The 12,140-nt window shown below is 46.8% G+C and overlaps 1 protein-coding gene across 1 annotated transcript in view; it reads right to left on the bottom strand.

The window, feature by feature from the left end:
• The window catches only part of LTN1 (listerin E3 ubiquitin protein ligase 1), a 1,629,727-nt gene that overhangs the window by 71,980 nt on the left and 1,545,607 nt on the right, over positions 1-12,140 (bottom strand). The window contains exon 28 of the mRNA XM_069636371.1: positions 10,401-10,595. Within this exon, the coding sequence (XP_069492472.1) occupies positions 10,401-10,595 (195 nt within the window). The remainder of the gene's footprint in view (positions 1-10,400; positions 10,596-12,140) is intronic.

Genomic DNA, 12,140 nt, shown 5'->3' with positions numbered 1-12,140 from the left:
GGTTAAAGAAAGGAGGGAAAAAGAGCAGAATTAGGATAACCACACCACTCTAAGGTCAAGAACGCTTTTGGTAAGCTCAACGAAGCACAAAGTCACAGGTGAGCAAAAGTCACTAAGCAGGGCCCACTCTTAGAGCAGACAGAGCGAAAACGTGCCCAAGATCACACAGTTGGTAGGGATTCAGAGTCTTGCAAAAGAGTTTGGAAAAGAGTTAGAGAGGCTCAGAAAGTTTAGCCAAAGTGTCCCAGGCAATCCCAGGATCGAAAGCCGAGGGCTAAAACTACCTCGTACAGTCGATGGCAAGGGAAGCCAGGCGGAACACGGTACCTTAACGGGAAGGATCCTCCAGCGGGGGCAGTTGTTCCAGGCAGTGGCAGCAAGGCTCGACGTCGGTCAGGGGAGAAGAAGATCTCGCTGAAGAGCAGAAGAAGAAGGTCGTTGCACTGCCCGGGAAGAAACCAGCCGCGGAGTCCTCCGGTTAAAGGGTTGTACCGACTTTCGCGGTTGGGGTAAAAGTGGTGGGGTTCCGGTTGCCGGGGTGCTTGGCACTGGCAAGGCGGCCACGGGATACCTCGAAGAACGGAAAGAAGGTGAAAACTGGTTGTCCCCACCAGTCAAGGGAAGGAGCCACTCCGTTAAGAGTTCTCCTCGGTCGTCGGGAAGAGTGGTGAGATGGTTCAGCAGGGCTCCACCGGCGGTGTCGTCGTAGCAGATCAGCTCAGCTCGTCCCTCGTTGGATTCTTAGGTCCTGTGGCGACTTCTGAAGTTCCAGTCCCCAAAGCCCTGCTTTTATGCAGCAAACCCCCATTCACCCAGCCTAGCTGTCACTCAACCATGCTAAGTGGTGAGCCGGCCGGCTCACCACTTGGGCCAATCAGGACGGAGTGCGACTTGAGTTACCTAGGTAACTCAGTCCAGGGTGCCTAAATCCCCCTCCACCCCTCCTAAGTACCCCAGACAGAGTGGCACCACTTTGGAGGGCTTCTGTGGAGAAGCCCGCCAAAAGTGGGACAAAGGGCTCCACTTTGGGTCAGAGTTACAGAGGCGAACGCCAACGCCATTTTAGTATCAAGTTTTGGCAAAAAAATCCCAACCGGAGTTATAATAATAAATATATAAACCGGCGGTATGTTTAAGGCTACCGTAAATAAATAATTAAATGTGTTAGCCTAAAACAATGGGAAATCCCATAGGAAAATATTCGCGGTCGAATATAAAAAGTAGTTTCCACTGCCACCAGCCAAAACTCGATCAGGGGGGACGGAGACGTGCCCCCGCGACTAACAGACCCTGGGGCAATCGAATTGCCCCAGCCAGTACGTCCACAATATGATGGTTTGTACTGGTTCTGTTCAGGATTTAAGACTAGTAAAGTCTTTGGTGACTTTACATGCCCTGGGAGACAGTAGTCAGTCCCAGGGTATGGAGTCTATGTTGGGGAGTCCTTAGGACACCCCTGGGTTACGGCACAGAGGGTGCTGTGTAACCCACATCCAAAAAATACATGAGGCCCTATGGAGTAAAAGACCCCATAGCCCATTCAACACAAGGTTTAACCAAGAAAACACACTTCAACATGCCCAAGAGTGAGGGTAAAAGAGTCTCGCTCTTGGCAGGAGAAAAAAATAAACCCCAGAAATCCAGCAAAGCTGCTGGGGGACTCACTAGGTAGGGAAATTCAGCCTAAACAGAGAATTCTCCCTAACAGTCCCTGATTGGACTACTGCTGGCGTGCATGAGTGGGGCAGATCTCATCATTGGCCAGCTGGGTGCGAGTGCTCACTGGTCTTGCGGATATGAGGAGGTGTCCTGAATGCAGACCCGCAGATCAGCAACAGGTCTGAATCAACCTGTAGACGAGCCAAGAATCCAGACGAGCAGAGCAGACCCAAGGACTATCCGGAACCGTGCAGAAGGTGGGCACCCTGAGCCCGCTGTTGTCCCGTTAGAGTCCTGCTTTGCGCTCAATCTCCGAAGACCTGTAAGGGTGCTTCAAACCCTTGGAGTGGTGGGACCAATCACTCTCGAAAAAAGAGCCTTCTCGGAAGTGTCCATGGGCCATCCAGTGGACTGTCCAACTGAAACCTTGGCTCCCAAGCATGGGCGTTGCCCTATAGAGTTTTGCGGGAATCCTAGTTTGCGCTGCAAATCACTTCATTGCCAAATGTCTTCCTTCCTAGCTGCTTCGGCCCAAGAAAGAGAAGCGTGCGTCAGACTGCGAGACTTGAGTGCCCCTGCGTCACTGTGCGACAGTGACTGTTGCTGCTAGTGATTTTCGCACCTTTCTTCAAGTGCCCTGAGACCAGCTGCACCAATGTTTACTTTTTGCTGCAACCGAGCAGAGAGGTACAACTCCTAGAGTAAACCGGACCCACATCTGCACCCGCAGCGCCTTTACACTTTGAAGCCAAAACAAGAGTGGGAAATCATACTCCAGGCGACCCTCTCCAGACCTGTCAAGTTTGGACCCGGAGTGAGCTAAGGGTGTCGAGTACTGAAACCACTTACCAGTGGCCCCTAGTTCATCCATTGCATTTATACGCACAAAGGAATCCTTGTGGTCTTTGCCCTGGCTTGGCTTGGCTAGCCTCCACTTCCAAAAGTCGGGAATAGCTTTGTTCTCCGCAGCAGATCCTCCCCCGACTCTCGGAATTGGTTTCCCACACCTCAGAATCCGGTCTCTAACTTTGCCAGCTCCTTAGATATTGTACTTTAAGACACTGCGCACGACTGAGCATTTTTACGCGCATATCTAACATTGAGCATATGGCTCCATTCATAGTAGGGCTGGACTTATAAAGTTTGGGTAACCCATCCCAGAAGATTGTCAATGTGCACTCCCAGGGCTCTACCTCCACTTGATGTCTTAGCCAGCTTCAAGGTCCACTGTGGTTATGTGTTCTGTGTCCATTGTAACGTTCCTATAGATTGGCTCATCTTTTACACTGTAAGTTAGCATTTGATGTAAGCGAGTCGCCTGCTCCGTGCAGTAACAGATGTTTCCCTTGAGAGTGAACATTTTCAGTTTGGGGTTAGTAGAGGGTTGGCTGGGGGGAGGCAGTGCCACAGTATGGGGAGCAGTGGGGGTGGAGGGGTGGCTTGTTGTTCTGTTGGGTTATTTAAAACTACACTTGGTGGAATACACAGCGGAACACGGATCATGCAAGACCCTCGGCGCACTGTGCTATGGCATGATTTTGTACTTAGGGTTCAGGAACCGGGAATGAGACAGGAGGTCACCATTCTTAGCTGGAACTTCAGGGGACTGGGCAATCAGATTAAGGCTCAGAAGATTGTAACATATGCTAATAGAAAAAGGTGCCCAGAACTTGTTCCTACAAGAAACACATGCGCTGGATCGCCAGGCGCTGGGTTTAGCATTGAACTGTGGACTTCAGAGATGCTAGACATCTTATTCCACAATTGCCAAAGGGGCGCTGATTCTGATACACTGCTCGCTGCGATTCACGCATCTAGACATTAGGGTGGATGCCGAGGGTAGATACATGTTGGTACACAGGACTCCTACACAAGAAAGACATTTACCTACTTAATGTCTATGGCCCCAATGCAGATGACCTGGGCTTCTATGGTAGGGTATTTGCTCTGAGCGCTTCTTACCCGTTGGCAGAGATTGTGTACAGTGGTGATTTCAGTACTATATTGGACACATCGCTAGGTCACATTGGCACCTCGGCCCGATCTCTGACTAGGGCAGGACAGGAAATATTCCACAATGTGCAGTCGCTGAATCTCTTGGATGCCTGGTGAACGTTGCATGCATGGACAGGGAGTACTCGTTATACTCCTTTGTACGTGATATGTACCCTCGAATTGACGTGGGGCTAGTGTATGCTTCGCTGTTTAATATGGTGACACAATGCTCGATAATGCCCCGCACCCTGTCCGACCATTCCCCAGTGCTGTTGACGATGCGTTTTTCGTCAGAGTTGTGTCCCACTCGCTCTGGTGGTTTAAACCAGCTGCACTCTTAGATGCTGCATTCTCCCTCAATTTTCACAATCAGCTAGCCTCTTTTTATGATGATAATGTGGGGTCTGTTTCTTCGGTGGCAACTCTTTGGCAGGCATTTAAGGTGTATGTTAGAGGGGTGGCCATGTCGGCGGAATTTGGGGTCCTTAAATGCTTGAGGAGGGATTTGGCTACAAAGGAAACCGAGCTGAAGGCCTTGCAACATCAGTGCGAACAGGGCACGTCTCTGGACTTACACCTCAAGATTAAGTCCACATTGGATGCTTATATATTGACGTAGATGGAACTGAAATTCCTGGACAGGCCGGTGCTCGCCAGGAGGTATGGGAGGCTGACAGGTCTGGTTGAACATTCCTTGACCTGATTAAATCAGTGTCTGGGAATATGCATAGACCTTTTATCAGAAGAGTTGATGGCTCGACGCTACACGCTGATACGGACATCAAAAAGTTTTCCATGACTTTTAACAGGTGTTATACCAGCCCAAAGGGAGGGCTACTCTGAGCGAGAATGAACAGTATTTAGGCAGGATACCGACCACCCTGCTTTCTGGGGAGACACAGGATGCATTGGGGGTACCTGTGACGGTGGAGGAGATTTGTGCAGCTATAGTTGACTTACCCAATGGGAAGGCCACAGGCTCTGATGGGCTGGGGGCAGAGTTTTATAAGGAATATTTAAATGTACTGGCCCCGCACTTGTTACACATATGGGAGGAGGCACTCACAAAAGGGAGGTTACCGGAGACCATGCTTGAGGCGATTATAATACTCTTGCTCAAACCAGAAAAGGCTGCGGAGGACTGCGGCTCCTACAGGCCGCTGTCTCTCAAACACAGATTCAAAGATCTTTGCCAAGCTACCGGTGATCAGACTCTTCCCCCTTAATGCCATAAATGGTCCACCCTGATCAATCAGTATTTGTACCTGGTCGCTCTACAGCATTGAACCTCCGACGGCTCTAAAATGTTATGGCATAGACACCTCCTGAATGGAAAGCTGTAGCAGTCTTAGATATTCAAAAAGCGGTCAATACTGTATTGTGCCTGTTCTTGTTTCAGGTACATTCCAATAATGGGTTTGGACCTGGTTCATCTCCTGGGTGAGGCTGCTCTATGCGCACCCCTTTGCCCAGGTTCTGGCTAATGGTCCCGACTCCCAGGTGTTGCATTTTGAGGCGGGGGAGTAGGAAAGGGTGCCCGATATCCCCTGCTGTTTGCGCTAGTCATCGAGCCACTGGCTGATAATATGGGGGTTGATCATAGTCACACAGGTATACCGACAGGAGGGAAGGCAGAGGTCATTATATGCAGACGACATCTTGCTATACATCAGGGATCCAGACAATAATATGGCACGTGTGACTGACACTATGGTAGAGTTTGGCAAATACTGGGGCCTACGTCTTAATAACAATAAATCTGAAATATTTCCGCTGACCGATTGTACACTCAAACTAGTATGTAAAATGGGGTTGAAATGGGCACCACAGTCTATACAGTATTTGAGTATCGTAATCACTCCGACACCAGGGCTCAATAGGGAATAGAACTATGGGATTTTCATGAAGGGCATGAAAATCAAACTCCAACGATGGGGTAGCATACCAATGTCATTGGCAGGGAGGCTGTCCCTTATTAAAATGATATTGCACAAACTGTTGTACATGTTTCATAACCTCCTACTTTGGCCTGGCCACACATATTCCAGGAACTCGTACCTGTGTGCACCTCTTATTTGGGCGGGAGGGCCCAGTTCTGCTCAGGTGGATGCACCTAACCAGACCATATCAGGAAGGAGGTTTTAACGCTCTGGACTTGGAATTATATTACATTGCTGCGCAGGTGCACTATGCAACCTACTGGCCAGGGGATGGAGCTGCACTGCCGAATGTCCTACTCAAACAGACGCTGATCGGCCCTTCCCCATTGGTGTTGCTTTTGGCGGGAGGGAGATATCAGGCAATACACCCGATGGACCCTGTTGGGGCAACTTGGAGGGCATGGACACGGCTCAATGCTAGGCTTAAGCTGTTATCTATTTACAACAACCGTCTCCCCTTGTGAAGACTATCAATGCTGCCTCCTACTATGGATACAAGCATCGGTAACCTATATGAGGAAGGCCATTTTGTGAGTTGATATGACATGAAGTCAGCTGTGGGTGATGGGGCACTGCAGGCATTAAATTACTTGAGCATGCGTGCTGCTTTTAAGGCCCCCTTGCCCAATGTTTCCTGAGGAACCTCCGTCACAGGTATGTTTGTCATATGTATTGCAGATGCCTGTTGTCAGGGAAAGTATTTCTGTGTTGCACAAACTGATTCAGACCATGGACACACAATGTCAAGCCGACCTGCTCCAAGTGGTGCAGTTACCTTCAAACCAAGCTCACTGCAGTGGAAGGCGATATGTGCTTTAACGAAAGGGGTGTCCTTAAACTCCAAATATAGGCTTATACATTTTAAGATCTTGAATACACTATTAGCCCCAATCGAGGTTGAATTTATTTCAAAGTGACAGGCTGCGAGCGTGCCCCAGATGTAAGGATGAAAATGTGCTGCTGCTGCATATGTTATGGTCCTGCCCTAAGCTGTATGATTACTGGTGTGCTGTCAATTCTGTGCTCAGACATATTCGGCTCACAGTTGTCTGACAGCTTGCAAGTGTGTGCTGGGCTTCACAAGGAAATTGGATGTGGCTATGCACAGATTCTTAAATTTGGGCTTATTGCTCGCCAAGGGGGCTCTTTTGATGAGATGGACTCAAACTGCCTCCTATGTGCGAGATGTGGCTCAAAGATGTTATTTCGGCCAACGTCAAAGAGGAACAATACAGTACCCTATTGCCAGGCATCAGTGGCCCTAAGGACATTTGGCTTGATTTCCGGATGTATCTAGCCAGGGAAGGTTCCTCGTCTTGATCGCATATATGTTGTTCGCTGTTGGACTCATTGCTGCATGTACCACTGTGCGCTGTTGATTTGTGCTGAAACACTTATGCTCTGCTGATCACTAGTTTGTGATGGTTTGTCGATGGCAAATGTCACAAATAAAGAGTGTAAACACAAATATTTAAAAAACAAAAAAGACTTGCGCAGTTTTGATTTGGAGAGAGTTTAGATGTTGTGATTAACACCAAATGGTGAAACGTCTCCATTTGTGCTTGTAGCATGATAATGTAGAAGGTGCTCCAGCCCTTGCAGGAATATTTCTACATTTTAGAGGTAAATCGAAGCATCCAAATTCTTGGGCTGTAGGAGCCAAGCCCTCAGTGTTAGTGACGCTGGATCGTGATGCAGTACTGACCCTCTGTCTCTGGAGAGGAGGTCTGACAGAGGCGGCTGCTGGATGCAGGTGAAGTAGGTTGGAGTACCAAATTTGACACAGCCATGCTGGGACGATTAAGATCATATTGCATCGTCTCTGTTGGAGTGTGATTAGCACTTGCAGTGGTCTGGGTCTTCACCGGCAACGGGTCCCCGTTACCGGTAGTCACTAAAGTGACTGATGCTGAAGAAACAATTACGTTTTTCTCAAAAATAGGACAAAAGTCGATATTTCGAGGCACGAAACAGCAAGAACTCCCAACAAATAAACGTGCATTAAACATCTGAAAATGGACACTAGGGGTGGAGCTAAGAAGGACTAACGTCACTGGTTGGGGCAGTATGACCCAAAGTGACAGCAAAGGCTACATAAGTGTCAAGCAGTTTTAAGCTTTAAGGCTAAACTCCTGTAATATTACTGAGGATTCCCAGCCTGACGACGGGGTATATTCATAAGCATGTGAACCCATGAAAGAGCCAATGCTAGAGAACACAAGTTGACCGCTTTTTGTTGATTTGCTTTTGCCCCCTACACTCTATCATTAGGTTTCAAATTCAAATGTTCTCAACTTCTGCTTTTAGATCACAGTCTGTGCCTGGTTTTATCTTGCATGGGTTCCACAAAATCAATAAAATTATGGCAGCATGTGTGCCTTAGGCAGATTATTCAAACATTTGTTTTCACAGGTGTGGGTAACTAACTGCTCATTCACAGAGGTACTTGGTTTGCCTGATTACGCATTCAAGTATGTGAAAACAAAGCTAATGTAAGCTTACTTTTGCTTGTGACGAGCGGCAGCAATTCAACCCCTGGCTGCGAGGCATGAGGTAAGCAAAAAGAAGAATGTAGTTGGAGGGAGGACAATGTCAAAAGCGCATGCATGGGGAGAGAGTTGCTGAAAAGTGCTGTGCAATCTAGCCAGTGAGAAGGACTGGCAGTTGGTGTCAGGGGGGCCTGAGTGAGAAATGATGTGTGCATGTATAAAATCAGACTCCCCAGCTGCTATGTTTTGTCCATTAAGAACTCTGGCCTCTTCCCCTTTTCTGGAACAACCTGCCTGCAAATATGGAGAGTGCACATGACTTTGGAGCACATGATGTGTGCAGCTCTACAGTCGATATATAACAGAGGTTTGCACAAGATTGGAAGGAAGTACCACATGAATCTTAACAGCTCCGAAATAAGAGGCTGTCAAACTAAGGACAGAACTAGGAGTGAGCTCACATACGAGAGCAACATTACATTAGCAAAACCACTAGAGCAATCCCCAAAAGCCTCTCCAGTTCCTACCCTGCAAAACTGCTTTCTCATATTCCTCCTCAGGAGCAAGTCTTATTATTTAACCCCTTGGCCAGACCTCTCTGTGATGCACTTAACTTCCCCTAGTTCTTCCCCTCTCTGTGATGCAATTAACTTAGCCCTTCTAGAAATCTCAGGGCAGAGTCCACGTCAAAGGAAGAGTATACCTTGCACCCTCATGGTAGAACGTTAGGTTGGCTCTGAACAAAAGACAGGCATTTGGGCCCATGGAAAAAGGGGTCTTTCAATCCTCAACAAACATTTTCCCTTTAACATTATTTTGGAGCTCAGATCTGAAAATATTTGAACAGCCTTTTACCCAGAATAGTCAACTATTTATTCTGTGTGGCTGCCTTCAAAAGTCAATCACTTCAGCACCCTCTTCCTTTCCCTTGGACTACATGAATGGGGTTTAAAAGAAAACACTTTTCTGTTCTCTCTGCATGGTGTTCGTCCAGCCAAAATTGCATGTCAAATAAAAAAAGTCGTCCTTTCTGCAGCTATAATCCAGGCCAGGTTTGGAAAATATGGTATGTTTCCCACAGAGAATTTACCGCACCAGGGCACCCCGCAATCATCCCAGTCATGCACCAAAAGTAACTGATGTTACAGTAAGCCACCACTTGTCTCTGTAGATCGCTAGCAATGCGGTTCTTAGATCATACCTCCTAAAGTCATCCAGCTTGTGGCTCAGCGACAGAGAACTCTAACCAGCTTTTATTTATTTATATACAGGAGGAACAATGCTCTGTTGATCACAAAATAATGTACAATCGATAAGAAATCAGATATGACAGGAAGCAGTGAGCTTCTTACAATGGGGTGAGTTTGAGGGACATTCTGACCAGGTTGTGGAGGGGAGTAAATCGAACAGTCACCAGGGACAATACATAAATGGACATACATAGATTAAGAACAACCAACATTAGACATTTTAAATGCAGGTAGGCGGTACAGCCAGCTGTGCTCAGGACGGGACCATGATGGGTGAAGTGCTAGATTGGAGGCAGAAGTGAGAGACAGAGGCTGGTTAGAGGCGAGGGAAACATGTTAGCTAGCAGGCAGGTGCGAGGTAGGTTAAGGGGTTAACTCGGAGGTGAGGAGGTAGGCTTTTAGTTTGGTTATGAACAAATCAGTGTGGACTGTTTCTCAGATGTCCGGGGCAAGAGAATTCCATGCAAGTGGAGCAAGAAGAGAGAAAGAGTGGAAGCGAGAGGAAGAACAGAGAGAGCTCTACTGGACAGAACGTGTGGCCAGATATCCAGCTCTGCACAATCTTTATAATATAAAGGAGGATGGATGCGTCACTCTCCAACTTTGATATTGTGATTCAATGAGCCACTTTTTCATCAATTCAGCTGATGCTCTACAGCAAGGCCCTCAGAACATATGCAACATTACTGCTCTTTGCTCCTAGAGGAAGCTGAGAAAACCATGAATGCTGATGGTACGATGAGGAACAGCCACCATAGCAGTTACTCGGCATACATCTCATTGCTACCCATTTAAGTTTAGTAAGTTCTGCATTTCATTTAACTGTTCAGTGAAATGCTGGGTGTGCCATTGCTCATGCAGAATTACAGAGGTGTAGTGAGTCTTCAACATCTAATCTTTCCATTTTGAGGTTTGTGAGATCGTAGGGAAAACACAAGTAAACATTCGCGTTACCATGATATGTGCTCAACTGGACCTTTTACATATAAGAAAGAAACTACACAGTAATATAGCAAGCTATTCGAAAGAGCAAATCCTTTGCTGATTCTGCAGTGAAAAGAATGTACCTGGTGCATGAGGTATGTGCTCAACTGCAGCATCCAGTTCCGCCACTGCTGAACAGCCACTCCAACACGTTTTCCGCTCTCAATAGTTATTGAGCCCAATGGATAATTTGGTGGAAGTTGTATTATGAGCTCAATAAATATATCATCGACTGTATAGGTGGCTATCACTTCTCGTGTAGCAGACCGTGCTTTCACCTTGTAGAGTAAAGAAGAGGGTATAATTATTTTACACATTGCTCTTTACATATTTCTATTCTGACATGTGTAAATCTATAGTTTAGTCAAACTGAAAAAATGCTGTGTGCGCTAAGGTTTTAATGTGTGAGCATGTCCAACATTCCTGTATTGCACACATATTTCACTGCTAATTTGAATGCTAGCAGGCCGGCCAAGCAACCAAGCCACAGGCATACTACGCAGGACCATAAAGAATTGGTTCTTTTAACATGTTATCTTTAAAAATAAATAAGTTCATGATGTAACAGTGGAGTAAATGAAAAGGTGACTGGTGCTCAAGTAACCGTTTTGCACACAAAGTAAAATACAATGCTCTACAGACACATTACCTAATGACTAAACATGCAAAATAGAAAGGAATGGACATAGAAAAGACCTGAATTATAGATAGATTTCATGGACAGATGCTTCCAACACAAAGCACGAGTCTCCTTCAAGGAAACCACTCACACAGCTGCAGAAATTAATCCATACTCTTAAGTAGAACATAGAACCCAAAAACCAAAAAAGGATGCAACCTCTTTTAAAAAACATCACATGCTGATATTCAATATCTTTTCAAATGGGGACCACATCAGCACCAAATATTTTTAAACACATTTTTATAGTGATGTGGAGACAATAAGGCTTTGAATTCAACTAAAGTTGTCAGGGTGGGTATTCTCCAGGATGCGGGGGCAGTAATAGGTACAAATTAAAAGAAAGTGTTTCTCCGAATAGTTAAAGAATTTCCAGATAAAAGGGGCTGGCTCTCTCCCATTAGGTCAACGCAACACTCCGTTTGCTTAAAGACTGGTTTAAGGGGATCCTGCACTCTTATTCTATTTTTTTCTCAGGAGCCTTTCTCCACCTGATTCTCAGTATCTGGCCTAAGGGGGTCCTGCACCCTTCTTCTATGGCTTTCACGATAGGGAGCCCCCCTCCTGAATCCCAGTTTCAGACTGGTGCCTGTTAGCAGGCTGTGTAGGTGGTGTCACCTTGGAGCTGGCCTTCAACCAAGGGCAGGAGCTGCAGCGAGAATGGCTTCTGTTCTCGGCCATCATCCATTTCTCCTTCCAGATGTTTCGCCACTCTTCCACCTCCTCCAACTCTTCAATCAACTCCTTATCTCTTTCCTCTATAGCCTGCTTGTTTCATGTCCGCCTCTCTTGGTCTGAAAACTCTTTACAGTCATCTGGGCCTTTTTCTTCCCAGATGGCACTTTATTCTTCCAACCCTATAGGTCTTTCTGCTCCAAACCATCTGTGTCTTTCTTCTCCCAGCCCCCATGGTCCTTGCTATGGTGTAAGATTTGTAAAGCGCAACTCATCGCCTCAGAGGGGCCATCGAAGCACTAACAGCATCAACTATGGCACCAGCTGGCGGACCACGGCCAGGCCAGTGATAAGGTCCCTATTTAGGGAATATCAATGTCTTCAACTTGCGTCGAAACTCAATGTAGTACTGCATCGCCCGTAGGCAGGGCGGGAGGTTGTTCCATAGCTTAGGAGCAAGAAAGCCAAA

This window comes from Ambystoma mexicanum, chromosome 7p, assembly GCF_040938575.1.
Source record: "Ambystoma mexicanum isolate Mex_15411 chromosome 7p, UKY_AmexF1_1, whole genome shotgun sequence".
NCBI classification, from domain to species: domain Eukaryota; kingdom Metazoa; phylum Chordata; class Amphibia; order Caudata; family Ambystomatidae; genus Ambystoma; species Ambystoma mexicanum.
Note: the sequence above shows the minus strand (reverse complement) of the source record. Positions and strands in the feature narration are given on the sequence as shown.